Source organism: Pelodiscus sinensis, chromosome 2 (assembly GCF_049634645.1).
Source record: "Pelodiscus sinensis isolate JC-2024 chromosome 2, ASM4963464v1, whole genome shotgun sequence".
Classification (NCBI taxonomy): Eukaryota; Metazoa; Chordata; order Testudines; family Trionychidae; genus Pelodiscus; species Pelodiscus sinensis.
Window position 1 is genome coordinate 165,696,000 of NC_134712.1, and position 15,533 is coordinate 165,711,532.

At 39.1% G+C, this 15,533-nt stretch overlaps 1 protein-coding gene across 6 annotated transcripts in view; it reads left to right on the plus strand.

The window, feature by feature from the left end:
* The window catches only part of GLI3 (GLI family zinc finger 3), a 261,689-nt gene that overhangs the window by 182,966 nt on the left and 63,190 nt on the right, over positions 1–15,533 (plus strand). For all 6 annotated transcript variants that reach the window (XM_006124084.4, XM_014574078.3, XM_014574077.3 and 3 more), the window contains one exon: positions 5,535–5,736. In XM_006124084.4, coding sequence (XP_006124146.2) covers positions 5,535–5,736 — 202 coding nt within the window. The remainder of the gene's footprint in view (positions 1–5,534; positions 5,737–15,533) is intronic.

The following is a 15,533-nucleotide window of genomic DNA, read 5'->3' on the forward strand; positions in this document are numbered from 1 at the left end:
GTGGGTGGCTGGTTCGTGCCGTGCCAGGTGCAGGGTCTGCTGGCTGGGTGCTGGCAGGCTTGCACCTGGCACGGGCACCGTAGCCAGCCCGTACCCCTTAAGGGCTCCAGGGCCGGGAGGGGGGCAGACGAGTTTCCCTGGTGGTGCCCAGAGTGGCCACCAGGGAAAGCTGGGGAGGGCTAGCCTTCCACTAGTTCGAATTAAGTGGCCACACAGCCCTTAATTCGAACTGCTTAATTCGAACTAGGCGTTAGTCCTCGTAGAATGAGGTTTACCTAGTTCGTATTAAGCGCTCCGGTAGTTCGAATTAAGTTCGAACTAGTGGTTTGTATGTGTAGCGCCTATCAAAGTTAATTTGAACTAACGTCTGTTAGTTCGAATTAACTTTGTAGTGTAGACATACCCTTAGAGAGTTGTGTTTGTCTCGGTGGTAGACAGACTGCTTAGTTCTTTTACAAGGAGTTGAAACTTTCTGAATGATCTGGAGCCTCGCTCTGTGGGAACTTTTTGGTGAACTCTCCCATTGGCTTCAGTGAGAGCAGTGCTAGGTCCGCACTGAGTGTTTTTGACAGTCCCACCCTGTAAGGTTTGCTGAGGTTTGGCCTTTTGACTGTTTGTAGGCTGAGTTTCAAGAAAATGTTGGACATGTTTTGGTTAATGGATCTGTTTCTTTCCTCTGTGTATCAGCGAGGGATATATGTGTTTGGAAACAAAGGCAAAACTCAGGATGTGTACTTTCTTAAAGTAAAATCAAAGTTCTGCTGATGTCTATGAATCAAAACCGCTGAGTTTCAGACAGCTCTAGTTTATTTTCAAAAATTCAAATCTGTCACGTTCCCAACCTTCAAGGAAGAAATGTTTGAAGGAAGACGTGTTTGAAGAAATCTGATTTAAAGGAATAAAATTACATGTCTGAAAATTGTTCCATAATAATTGATGCTACAAACTTCAATACAAAAATCAAATGTATGGACTGATTTGCAGCAAAGCATATTCAATTTGGGAAAATAGTGATTGAAATTTATATCAACTATTTTAGAAATGTTTTCTGCCCTAGGAATAAGTCGTTATTTACACCACTCACTTTGGGTATGTCTACACTACCCCCCTAGTTCGAACTAGGGGGTGTAATGTAGTCATACGGAGTTGCAAATGAAGCCTGGGATTTGAATTTCCCGGGCTTCATTTGCATAAAGCCGGCTGGCGCCATTTTTAAATGCCGGCTAGTTCGGACCCCGTGCCGCGCGGCTACACGCAGCACGAACTAGCTAGTTCGGATTAGGCTTCCTATTCCAAACTAGCTGTATGCCTTGTGGAACATGGAACGAGGTGTACAGCTAGTTCGGATTAGGAAGCCTAATCCGAACTAGCTAGTCCATGCCGCGTGTAGTCGTGCGGCACGGGGTCCGAACTAGCCGGCATTTAAAAATGGCGCCAGCCGGCTTGATGCAAATGAAGCCCGGGAAATTCAAATCCCGGGCTTCATTTGCAACTCCGTATGACTACATTGCCCCCCCTAGTTCGAACTAGGGTGGTAGTGTAGACATACCCTTTTATTTTTGCCTACAAGTCCATGTCTCAAAGCTTCACTAGTATTGTGTCCTGTGGTATCTTTACTCTACAAGGACCAGATTCTTTAACAAGTCTATCTTCTACTCTGTAGAATTCCACAGCTTATCTTCTGTCTCTTTTCACTCACTGCTGCAGTTGATGGCTTTGCAGCCTTGCTCAGAAGAGGAACGGAGTTTTTAGTGAAATTGACTGCGTTTTTGGTCTCCAGGTATCTTATTAAAGTGGAATGTGATGGTTCGTTAGAAGAATACTATGAATAGATAAACATCTCAAATTAATAAATGTAGATGTGTCTGTGTTTAAAATATATGCCAGGGTGAATCAGCAATGTTTATTTTAGGAGATACTTTATTTTATTTCAGAGAAACTTATAAAATGTGATCTATTACTTTTTATAGTAATATATAAACTCAGAATATCGGTTATACGAAACATTTTGTTAAATTATGAATGATCACCTCAGCTGTGTCTACAATGGCACCCGTTTCCGGAAAAGGGATGCTAATGTAGACTTTGGAATAGGGAAATCCGCGGGGGATTTAAATATCCCTCGCGGCATTTGCATTAACATGGCTGCCACTTTTTTCCAGCTTGGGGAAAAGCCGGAGAAAAGCGCCAGTCTAGATGTTATTCTCCGGAAAATAAAGCCTTTTCCGGAGGATTTCTTATTCCTACTTGAATAAGGCCAATTGGCCAAGACCCTATAGGCACGAGTTGGGGACTGACTAACTTCTAGATCCAGGTGAAGACGCAAAGGTATACTGTCCCTTGGAGAAGAGAAGGTCTGTGGCTACTGAATGATAAAGCTGAGTCAAGGCTCCCTGTTATAAATGCACTCTGCTCTGCCCTTCCCAATTGAAAACCACCTCTTTGTCTCTGGCCAGAACACTTATGTGCCTACAGCAGAGCCAAGGGGATGTGCTGGCCCAAAACCCAGAGCAGCTCCATGCTGAAGAGAAGGCTGGCTGCGGCTAACAGTTGGGAGGGAATATGGAAGTTTAATGAGCATTTGAGGGAAAGATTTTTTTCAGATAGTCACAGTGTGACTTGGGGGATGGGTTGGCTCATTTTAGAGTGGGAAGGGAGAAGGAGGAAAGTGTGCATTTGTTGAAAGTCTGTGGGGGCAGCAGGATGAGCATAATTGTACTTAGTAGTTCTGTGAAGTTTGTTAAAGAGGAACGTGCTTCTCTTCAAACTCCTAGGGCTAGTACAAATGTGGGTGATGCTTATTTGGTATAAGTGTCGTCTTCTGGGAGATGGGTTAAAAAACTGCCACATGTTTCAGCGAGTTCTGATGCTGAAATGAGACCACGGTCTGATCAGCAGCGAGGCAAACTACAGCCATATTTGTAGATAATTTGTCAGGCTGTCTAAGCTTTCATTTCAGATGAGAAATGTAATCTAGTGGGGTTCATGTTACAGTATTTTTAATTATCACTCGTTTTCCAGAAAAACCATTGAAATATGTCTTTTGTTTGCAGCTAAAAACATAAATAGCTGATACTTGATTTATAAACATGGTTGTGGTTTGCCTTTTTCCCAATCACAGCACTGTCTCAATTCAGTATCAGAAACAGGCAATCTGCACTTGGCAATTCTCTAACAAATTCCCCAAGAGAGGACACTTCCATCAAATAAATGGCAATCACCTCTGTATCCATCTACAGGCATTCAGACCTGGCATTCGGATCAATCGGAATAAACATTTTTAAACCTAAATCTTAAAAAGCAAGTATAAAGTCTTTCCGAAATTATCATTGGTAACATCTCTATGCAGAGGTCAGGATTTTCAAGTTAAAACAGAACTGTGACATGTAACGATGCCATACTTAATTCAAAGAAAGGGATTTATGCTACTCTTATCATGAGCATGCCCGGTGTCTTGTGATCAGACCCATTCCTATCAGTCTGAGGAGAATAAATGATTGATACTTTTATCCATATGACTACAGGGGTTGTGTATCACAGCTGGCTCTTTTTTCTGAGCTTAGACCATAGCAAGGACTACAAATAATGACAGTGTCAATGCTGTGACTATCATACCAGTTAGCTGTTCAGTTGTGCTCTAGTTGATTGTGCAAAGAGTCTTGTTTGCCCCACTCATTTGAAGTTTGACCTTGGACAACTGTACTTCAGTTCTCCACTTGGCAGAATAGAGATAATAAGAATAGCTCACTTTTAAAGTGTTCTGAGTCCTTAGCTAATGCAAATAGGTAGAACTCCATTAACTTCAGTGTAGCTATATCAGTGTATATCAGCTGAGAATCTGGTCCAGATGAGATATCTATTTGAAAACTGCTAAATAAGTGCAAAATATTAATATGACGTTATAGGTTTACTATCACAAGAATCTTGTATTTCCTTAGTAAATGCAAAGCAACTTTTCCTAACCACTAATCAATGTTTGTACTTTCATGGAAATAAAACATGGCAGTCTTTAGAAGTATCAAGGCCCTGCACTTTAATAAAGTAGCAGACATACACACGGTATATCTCATAAAAGGAGAAATAAAACAGATTGGCTGCGTCTAGACTGGCATGATTTTGCGGAAATACTTTTAATGGAAAAGTTTTTCTGTTAAAAGTATTTCTGCAAAAGAGTGTCTAGATTGGTCCGGATGCTTTTGCGCAAAAAGTGCTTTTGTGCAAAAGCATCCTTGCCCAGTATAAATGTGTTTTTGCACAAGAAAGCTCCAATGGCCATTTTAGCCTTAAAACTAGGAAGCATTTAGTTGAGATGTGTCCATGAAACATGTAGACCAGCCCCCAGTTTTTACATCCCTAATTACTAGTCTTGTTGGACTCAATGGACTCCTCATACTAATGCACTTGAAGTTACACACATGCTTAAGTATCTTGTTGAATTGAGGTCTAGAGCACCAAATTGTAGGACATGTCAAGAAAAGATAACAGAAATCTGTAATCTATTCATAATTATCTAGAACTGCAAGCTGTCCAGTTAGAAAAATAGGACTTCAACAAAGAGTGTATGGCCCTGAACATCAAAATTACATCGCGTGCTCCAATATTACCAGTTTATTTACTTGAAATAAGACATTCAGGTAGTATTATTTTTAATATCAATAATTTGCTTCTAGAACTTTGATTACAGTTAAATGGAGGGTGAAATGAATCCGTGGATGAAATTGAATGTGATGTATCTCCCTTTAAGACTGATAGAATTGTTGTGACATGTCAGGAGAAGTAGAGACCCAACAGTGGAGGCTTTCAAAGCAATGCAGAGAATGGAGCCATACATTCTATTCATTTTAATTGAGAAGTGTGGTTGAATCCCTTGCACCGCTATGAAAAACTTAAACTATAGTTTTAAAAAATGGATACCCCCCACAAATCTCCTTCGATACTTGAAAAATTGAAATAGAACCATAATGTCTCTTAGTCTGATGCTGTGAATGTCAAATTGATGATCTCTGTTAGAGATAGAGCATTGTTTTATGGCATTGTTTTATTCATCCTTTTTTATTTTTCCAAATAATATTGGCCAGGTGGGATTATGAGCTGCAAAGGGAAAGCTGCTTCTTAATCCCTGTTTTGTATTTTAAAAGTTTATTTTTGGCTGTTTAAATTGAAGTGGCAGGGCTTTCAGGGAGCTCCAGTGTGAGCCACTGTCTCCTCGCTTGTGCTTGAATTAATGATGTGAATGTCTAAGCAGCCATCAGATTCATAAATCATCAGAAATGAGAGGGATAACATATAAAAGTCTTTTCCTTTTGTTTAGCAATTTATCATTTTGCTTGCACATTAATAAACAGAGCTCCCCTGAGGTAAGCCACAGGAAGATACATTTTTCTTCCTAATTTTCCTCAATTGTAGCCAGTAGATCACAAGTGGAAAGAGTGGGCTTGTCACAGCATGTTGTGACTCTTTATATCCATCACCAGTAGTAATAAATAAACAGGGTAGAGCACTTTGGTAGATAATTATTTTTGTTTGCGTAACAGGTGCCAGGTTTCCGAGTCCAAGGCTGTCATCTAGGCCAAGTCGAAAACGTACCCTGTCCATATCACCCCTGTCTGACCACAGCTTTGACCTTCAGACCATGATACGGACATCTCCAAACTCCTTGGTCACAATTCTCAATAATTCTCGTAGCAGTTCTTCAGCTAGTGGTTCCTACGGCCATTTATCTGCAAGCGCAATAAGGTAAAAATTCTTCAAAGTATTAATTACTTTTTTATTACAGCATTTTCTGTGTATCCACCTGTATTACCCCTAGATAATGAATATGGATGCAGATATACACACGAGTGTTTCTCTTTAGATTTTGGTGTGTCTGTAGTATCTATCTTTTTGACTGGAACTAAATTTATAGTACCAAATATTTCTTGCTTGCGAAAATAATCAGTAGAAAATGTTGAGGCATTTTATTATCTACTAGTGGTAACTTTCACTTTACAGGGCAGTAATGCTGTATAAGTAGGCACACATGCATGCACGCTGGGTAATAATTTTCAGATATAAAGACACAGGATGGGTTGGCACTTGTGCACCTACATCATTTAAATGATTTTGAAAATCCTTCCCATACAGATGACAGACATGAAAGTGTCCCAATAGCTTTCCTACTGTATGTGTTTAAAGGTAAGGTTCTCTAAAGCTAGAGGACATGTATCTTCCTTTTCACTTAAGAAGTATTTCTTATGGATTTCTTACAGTTAGAAGTCTGTTCCCAAATGATAAAAGGATACCAGACCTTAAAATAAAATAAGCAGCTCCCAACACACTTGCCAGAGAATGGCAGACAATGTCTTTATCCAGGCACATGGGACAAAGTAGAGGGACTTTACACCATAGATCTTATGAATTCCACATAGCTGCTTCATTTGCACATGCAACAAATCAGCAAGGCTGTGTCCACACTGCCACCTTTTTCCGGAAATGCTTAAAACGGAACAGTTTTCTGTTATAAGTATTTCCGGAAAAAGAGCGTCTACATTGGCAGGATGCTTTTCTGGAAAAGCCCTTTTTCCGGAAAAGCGTCCGTGGCCAATGTAGATGCGCTTTTCCGGAAAAAAGCCCCGATTGTCATTTTCGCGATTGGGGCTTTTTTGCGGAAAACACTACTGTGCTGTCTACACTGGCCCTTTTCCAGAACAGTTTTCCGGAAAAAGGACTTTTGCCCGAGCGGAAGCAGCATAGTTTTTCCGGAAAAGCAGCTGATTTCTTACAGTAAATAGTCAGTGCTTTTCCGGAAATTCAAGGGGCCAGTGTAGACAGCTCGCAGCTTATTCCGGAAAAGCGTCTGCTTTTCCGGAGTAAGTGGCCCAGTGTAGACACAGCCCAAGAGAAGAATGGTGATTCCTGGGATTGAGGGAAGAAGAATTGAGTGGTGAAGTGGAGAGAATTTGCAGGAGAGGTAGAAGAGGGGCAAGTAAGAAAATGGGACAGAGGCAGAAAAAACCAAGAGAGCAAAAGCAAAAGAAGAAGGAACTGAAGGAGCTAAAAAGGTGTCTGTAATGAGAGGGGAAGGCAGAGCAAAGCAGAAACAAATACAGAGACCTTGAAGTGCTTGTGACGTCACAAAATATTAACTGAAAATGTTCCTTCAGTGTTCCAAAAAAGTCTCAGAAAATATTGATTTTGCATTTATGGCACTCAAAGATTTTTGCTTCTCCAGCTTCGAAGCAGCCTCCACCTTCAATTTGCAGCTGGGAAAAAGAGCATGTCCCCAGAGCAATTTCTTGAGAGTTTTTGGCAATGTAAAAAACCTGCTTTTCCAACAAAAAAAGCACACTTAAAACTTCAAAAATTGTCCATGGGGATTTACACTGCTGGAGAAGTTGTTGAGTGCAAGTGGTGTTTAGAAAACATGAATCTGGCAGACTTTTAAAGTGATAGGACTGTAAATAGTTAGTATAAGCAGAAAGTGCTGTTGTTTTTATACATTTTTTTAAATAGTCATATTTCAAAGCTGCTCTACTGTAGTTGAATAGCTATACTGTGTTTTACAGGTATGAGGTCATAATCTTGAAATACAACTCTGCAATCCACCTAACCATAGTTCCAATTACCAAGTACTATTGCTGTAGAATATGACTTTTATCAGTAGCTGGCAATGATTTTTGGACACATCTGTTAAATATATGTACTATAGAGACATATTATTACTACAGTTGTTAGGAGAGAATGACACTTCCAATAGAAATCAGAACCTGGGATTGGATAACTGGAGATAAATTACCTAGTAACTTCCCTATTATGTTCATTCCCTCTGAAGAACCTAGCATTGGCCACTGTCAGAAGACAGGACACTGTGCTAGACGGCCCATTGGTTTAACCCAACATGTCCATTCTTAGGTTTTTCTGACCCTCCTTTTCCATCTTATATCATTTTGGGGGAAAATTCCATGGAGAAATTTAGCATAGTTAATCTCTGCCTTGAAGTTTGAAAATCTCCAAGTTTGAAACTATTTGGTCCGATTGTTTTGGCATATAGTATTGCAAGCACAAGAGCCATTCCTGCAAATGAGTGCTGATCAAAAACTGAGGAAGGTCCTAGAGGTTAGGCCCAATAGGTCTATTCATGTGAGAAGAGAATAAGGTATGCAAGAGTGAACTTATGCGCTGTTTATTGGGTTTCAGAATTTTCTCTTCCTACTTTCTGAGAATGTGTAATGGAACATTTCACACCATTTAATCATTATTTGTTTTTTGATAAAATTATTATTGTTCAGTTTCAGGAGTGGGAAACATATTGTTACATTCTTTCTTCTAGAAATGAGGAAAAGGAGAGGGAACAGATTTTGAGATCCTTGAAAGAGTTACCCAGCACATTTCTAGATTTTTTCTGATCCTAACTGTTTAGCATTTCAAAACCATGTTTAAAACAATAGATAACAGCATTCCTTAATTTTTCCCATCTGGATGTGTCTAAAAAATATTTCAATTTCCAAGAATTGATCAGTTCGAGCACCTCTCTGCTTAGGAAAAAGATTGCCCCGTGCCAAGGATGTGCCTGTTGCTGTTCTTGAGACAATCTAACCAAATTTAGCCAAATCATAAGCCTTTTAAAACTACATGTTCTTACATGTTCACACTACACAGGTGTAACTTCACCGTGGTGTTTCAAATACAACATTTTTGGGGGGAGGGGAATGCATAAAGCTACAGGTGAGTTTACACTTGTCTCTGCCTCTTCTTGTCCACATTGGTTCTGGGCTAGTGTACCATGGCTCAAAATTGTCATGATGCCTAACACATGCAGGCTACAGAGACGGACCACTTTTTTCATAGTGTGTGCAATCTTGTAAAGCATTAATCACGAGGAGTAACGGTAGTTCGGAATAGGAAGCCTAATCCGAACTACGTAGTCCGTGCCGCGTGTAGCCGCGGGGCACGGAGTCCGCACTAGCGGACATTCAAAAATGGCGGTACCCGGCAATATGCAAATGAAGCCCGGGAAATTCAAATCCCGGGCTTCATTTGCAACTCCGGTTGCCTACATTACCACCCTAGTTCGAACTAGGGTGGTAGTGCAGACATATCCAAAGAGTGTGTGGAAAGGGATTAGTTTGGTATATTTTTTTATATTTTTTATATGTTCTGATGATGGCATGTTTATAATAGTATGTAAGATTTGATGTTTATTTTCACTTTATTAAATAGTTTATCTGAATATCTCTGAATTGTTAAATTCATGAGAATTCATGGTCCTCCATATAATTTCCATACCCAAATGTGTCCAATAAACCAAAAATATTGATCACCCCTGAAATAAAACTTGGGATCACACAGTGAACAAAATATTGAGTAACTGGTCATTAAATGAGCATCTTGCGCATTGGATGAGGTCAGGGTCCTCTGGAAAAAACAGTATTTGTTCATGTTATTAATGACAGTATCACAACGCAGAGATAGAAGGGGAGGAACAAAGGTTGCCCAGACAACCTTAATTCTGTCATTTTTTAACTTTTGAGAGCTTGACTATGAAACCTTAACATTCTTTTAGCATTTTGTGTGTGTACATGCATTCCTGTACAATTTGTATTAAGACGGTGCTTCATAATTCTAATGCAGAGCCAGGCCCCACTGTTTTAGACATGGCACAGATATATTAAAAGCACAGGTGCTGCCCCAAAGAGCCTACATTGCAGGTTAAAACATGTAGACAAAACAAACTGTGGGGTAATGGGAGGTTGGGGATGAACTTACAGTGAAACAAGCCTCATCTTTTTGTTCTGTGTTTGTGCAGTGCCTAACCCAATGAAGTCCAGATTATGAAGATCCTAGATACTACTACAATATGAAAAATAATATTTTAGCACAATAAGCATAGGTTTTGAATATTGCTGTTGCTGTTGGTATTGTTGACAGGTAATGGAGATTCTCCTTTAGCTCACCAGCTAGAACTGTTGCTTTGTAAATTTGAAAACACCTGTTTTACATTGCAGCCATAGGCATGAGAACCGTGGGTGCAGGGAGTGCTGCAGTACCCCATTCACCTAGTTGCCACCCCATACCCTTAGGGTCCTGGCTGCTAGCCCTGCACATCCAGAATCCTAGCTGCCAGCCCTGTGTGTCTGGAGTCCCAGCTGCTGGCACCGAATATCTGGGCTCCCAGTCTCAGCTCTAGGGCAGAGGAAATGGGCAAGGGGCTGTCTTTTAGCACCCCTACTTTTTAAAATGTTCCAGCACCATGTATTAGAGCGGGGAAGAATTATGCACAACAGAGCCAAATGACCCAACATCCAGTAAACATACTCCTTCATTTAGTATTTACTCTTTTGGATAGCTTCCTCAGTCATGCAGTTCAGTACCCCATGCTACAAATCGTTTGTTAGGATGTACTTACATGTTGTATCTACTGCTTGAACAATGATTAGACGTTGAACTACTATAACACTTCTTGCTGAGAGGTAGTGTGGCCTTGTAGGATGGGCTTGGAAGTGGTAATCACTTCCCTTGACATTAAGGTTACCAGTGCTACTCTTGCAAAATGGTTATGAGGTTGTTAATAAAGCTGAGGTGTTAGAGTTTTGCTTTTTTTAGTATCTAGAAATCATTTTTAGCACAGACCCCTTGCATCCTTATGGTACTGGGGTCATTAGATGAAATTAATAGGCAGTAGGTTTAAAACAAATGTACGGAAGTACTTCTTCACATAATACACAACCTGTGGAACTCATTGCTAATGGATGTTCTGAATAGTACAATTTCTGACTGCTAAAAGTTAGGCCTAAGCTACCACTTTGGGTAGACCACTCAAAAACTGCCCTGTTATGTTCACTCCTTCTGAAGCATCTGATACCCAGTCAAATTCAGAAACTATTCTAGATAGACCATTGGTCTGAGCCAGTATGTTCATTCTTATGGTATCATTTTTGCAAAGTCACTTTTCATCATATGGGCCAAATCCTGCTCTCCTTTGCATTTGCTTAAATCAGGAATAGCTCCACTGACCATGACAGAGTTCCTCTGCATCCAGCAAGTTTAACAGGGGTGAAATTTGGCCACATAATCCCACCTTAAAATTGATTTTTATATTTGTTTAGGAGTCCTCTGGGAACTCTTCCAATGATTGAAAGGAGCTGAGAAAACACAGACACATCCACCCCTCCCCCAATGATCTGCTCCACTGCCCCTCAATTGTATATGTGATGGAGCAGAAAAGTGAAATTAACAAGATCTGGTTAATTATAGCCAGAGTTTGCATAATCTGTTTAATGTCACTTTGCTGCTAGGCTGAAGTGAAGCTGAACATCCTTGGAGAAGATTTAAATAAAGAGGGGAAGGGAAAGCTGACCTGTATAGTAAGTTTAAGCAATAGGAGAGGGGGAATAGAATGGGCATGAACTATAGCTATGGAGTATAAGACTTATGCTTCTACAGGGCACAAGTGAATAGATTTCCCCTTTGCATTTAAGCTCTTATGTAAAGTACTAGACAAGGGAAACTAACTAGAATTAGATTATCCTCTTATCTGAAGCTTTTTAATATAGCAAAACAACTGCAATGGGAAATTGACTAAATTTGTGGGATCACATATTAGTTTCCCTTCAGCTGGCATATGGTTGAAAACCTAGATGCAGAAGGCCAGTTTCCCACTAACCAGCCAGAAAGGGGAGACCAAGAGAGAGAATACAAATGAGAATCAAGTGGACAGAAAGTCCCTCTCAAAGGATAATCTGTCCTCTATAAAGGTTCCAAATCCCTGAGTTAGAGATGGTGGAACACCATGAAGCATGAGATTGTACACACCTTTCAAAAGTATTTTAGCCTTAAGCATTGTAGCACTGGGTATTCATGTTATCCACATACACATCCAATCTCTCTTTGAATCCTGCAAAGTTCTTGGCCTCAACAACATCCTGCAGTGATGGGATCCATAGGCTTATTATGTACTGTGCGAAAAAAGTGTTTCCTCCTATCATTTTCCAGTTTTCAGCCTTAAAATTTCACCAAATATCTCTTTGCTGCCGTGATATGAGACACAAAGAATCAAATATATTTTATATATTTTTCTCTAACCTCCTCTTATTTATCTCTGTTCTAAAGTAATGATTATTTTCCATATCTCTTATGAGAGTTTTTCCAGCACCTTGATCAGTGTTTTTGGATTTCTCTGAAACGCCTGTTGTTCTACAATATCCATTTTGAAATGAGGTGCCCAGTACTTCACACAGTATTTCAGATGAGACCCTACTATTGATGGCATTATAATATTATCTATATTCTACATCTCAATTCTTACACAGCATCGCATCTGACAAAAATATGTTGCGTAATGGAGGTGATAACGGCCAGATAGAATTAAAGAATTCATTTGGAAATGAACAAATGGAACAGAGTATATTTGGGGATATTTTGACAGGAGTGCCTTAAAATTGGACAGATCTTTCTATTTGCACAGGTACAAAGAAACACACACTGTGTAAAAGACTTTGGTAACTCTACAAACTTTAAAGATATTTTGCCATATTATAATGCATCTTTATTTTTAGATCCATATGAGTCAGACATGAAACTCCAGGCTGAAATTTTTCATACAATGAAAGGTCTCTGACTAGTAGTGTGTAATATATTGTAAATATAAGGTTTAGTTTAAATCAGTGTAGTCATTTTCAAGATCTAGGAGTACAGAAAAGAAACAGACGTGTCCCGGGTTCGTGTGTGTTTTTGTGCAGCTTTGAATAAGGCCATAGCAGGCACTTTATAGTATTCATTTGTGGTTCTAAACTCCCTAAATATGCAGAGAAGGAATATGTGGCTGATGACTCCAGTTCAACATTCACTTTCACCCTGGCAACTCCATTAAACCAAATTCTACCTGGGACAACTCCCCTGGCATGCATCCTGTTGTGAGTACATGATGTACATTACACACTTAAACACGAAGGGCCTTATTTTCCACTGCCTTGTACCAACCATGTAACTTGAACAAAGTGGGTGTAAAGTACTACCAGATCAGACTAGCTGCATTTTATGCCCCTTTAACGCAACTATAAATGGCAGTGGAGAATTACAAATCGGAACAACAAATCAAATATTAGCGTAAAGTTGGAAGTTGAATCTAATTCTAGCCCTCTTAAGGTGGATTTCTAACTGTCGTCTCTTCTTATTAAATCTATCTTCTTATTAAATCTATATTATTACAGAATAATGAGGTTCAGATAGATTGTGGGGCTTATTCATATTTTGAGCGGAAGACAGTAGATATTTTCCACACACACAAAACAACATGATCTCTGTCTCTAAGTCAAGCAACAAATTAATCGTGGGGAAAGAAGGTTGCCTACCCCTGCTCTACTGTCTAATTTATAGGCTATAAATCTGCCAATAATGTTTGCCAAATAAGCCTGTCTTAAGTGATTTACTCTGCAGTGACTGTATCGAAAAAGAGATGTACTATGTACATTTGGACACATAGTTTGACTTTTCTGTAGAGTTCCTGGAAGAAGAATATTGCATAAAGAGAAATAAATTATGAAAAGCCAGTTTATAAAAATCAGTGTTGTTTCATTGACCTCTGTGGACCTATGCCAACAGCTGTATAGTTTGTTGGTTCTCTGAATCCTGCCAACCTCAGTTTCATTGCAATGGAAGAGGATAGTGTGACAAAAAATGTATTTTATCGGTCCCAAACCCATCCATAGTATAATGATATAAAGTTGCCAATGATAATGCAATACTGTGCTGTACAAACTTTAGGCATTCTATGGGAGTATAGCTTAGAGAGAGAAGCAGCCAGCTTCCCCATGACTGGCAAGCTCAGCAGAACATATATATGCATAGAGTTACGGATATACTACAAGATTTTATGTAAATAAGTCCTGCTGAGATGGCTGACCTTGCAGAAGCCAACCAGCTGTCTGTTTTCTGAAGGGTTGGGGTGCCCCCAATGATCTTTGTCAAATTGTGGTCCCACTATAAGTATATCTGTCTATCTACATGTACATAAACAAGTTATAAAAAAGGAAAGAATTTTTCTAACTTTGAGTCACAGCTGTTTTGTGGTAAAACCCACAGCTGTGTCTAGAATCTGGATGACCTTGTTAATAGGACAGCCACAAAGTAGCCACAAAGTTTGGTTTTGATTATAATGTCTGTTTTTCTTCTTCTTGAAGTCAGTTCCCTAAAATTTGATGTGCTCATGTAATTGCAATGTAATTCGCTGCCCTGTTTTACCTCTAGTGCAGGGTGTTTGAAAGTTTAGGGAGGAGTGGGGAGAAAGAAAGAAAAAAGTTAGAGATTTCTTTTGTCATTAGATTTTATATATCATTGCAACTTAAAGTACTTGCTATAGTTTTCTAACCTTTCCACACACAATCACTCTAATAAAAGTCACCAGACAAAAGACGAACTATATATAGCTTCTCCTTAAGGGGTATGTTTAAACTACAGGGTTTTTTCAAAAAAAGTGGCTTTTTTTCGAAAAATCCTCCCCTGCATCTAGACTGCTGCCGCGTTCTTTCGAAAGTAAATCGAAAGAACGCGAAAGTTTTACGAGGAATAACGCCTTTTTTCAAAAGTGCTCTTTCGAAAAAAGGCGCTATGTAATGCAAACTATGCTTTTTCAAAAAGTCTAAATGTAGCCCTTGGTTTTACTATACATTCATCTTTTTCTTTCTTTTCTTTTCGTTTCCCTCTTTCACAGAAATTTAGGAGAAAAAAAATATTAATTATGAGTTCTGCAGCCAAAATAGGTATAACACTGCATTCAGTGTTATATATTTTCTCTTATGTGTCATGCACTGGGAAGAAAGAGATCTGTGCTTAGTTCATATTTATGTGAATATTATTTCTTGTTGACAAGATTTTTTTAATTAACTAGTGATAATGGTGTCCAGTGTTGGTATCCAACTTGAGACATCTGAAAGGACTTTGATTTTGAAAAAGTACTGAGCCAGACCTTTGAAAATCTGGGCCTTTTGTGAAGTCTCAAATTGGACACTAAAAATCAAGGTACTGGTCATTTTTTAAAACAAAGCTTTCGATTTCTAGCTCTCAGAAATAGCTAAATTTAGGAGACTTTTTAAAACCAGTACTTTAAGGTCTGGCTCAATTGATAAATTTTAGAATTAAAAGTGATTAAATCTGTGAAAAGATTAAAATGCTATGCAGACTTGTCTCTTTTTTTAACTTTTCTCTTGATGCATGCATGCAATTGTTGGCTGACCCAGCCACTCTGCAGGGTCCATTGCAACAGGACTCTTCTTTGTGCATTTATGAAATTTTTATTTTCTTTCTTATTGGCTGTGTAATCTGTATTTAGCTGCTTGCTGAGCCTTGGAGAACAGGTACCTTAGCTCTTTAGCACTAGGTATTTACCACTCTGAGCTGGAAAAACTGGTCAAATTCTGTGATCCTTTTTATTTTCAAACCATCCATCGATTTTAAACAATTATAAAATAGCAACAACTCTGTTTTTCACATTTCAGATACACTGTACAGCAGTGAGTCAAGTTACATTGATTGAGACCCAGTAACATTAGTAATGTTAG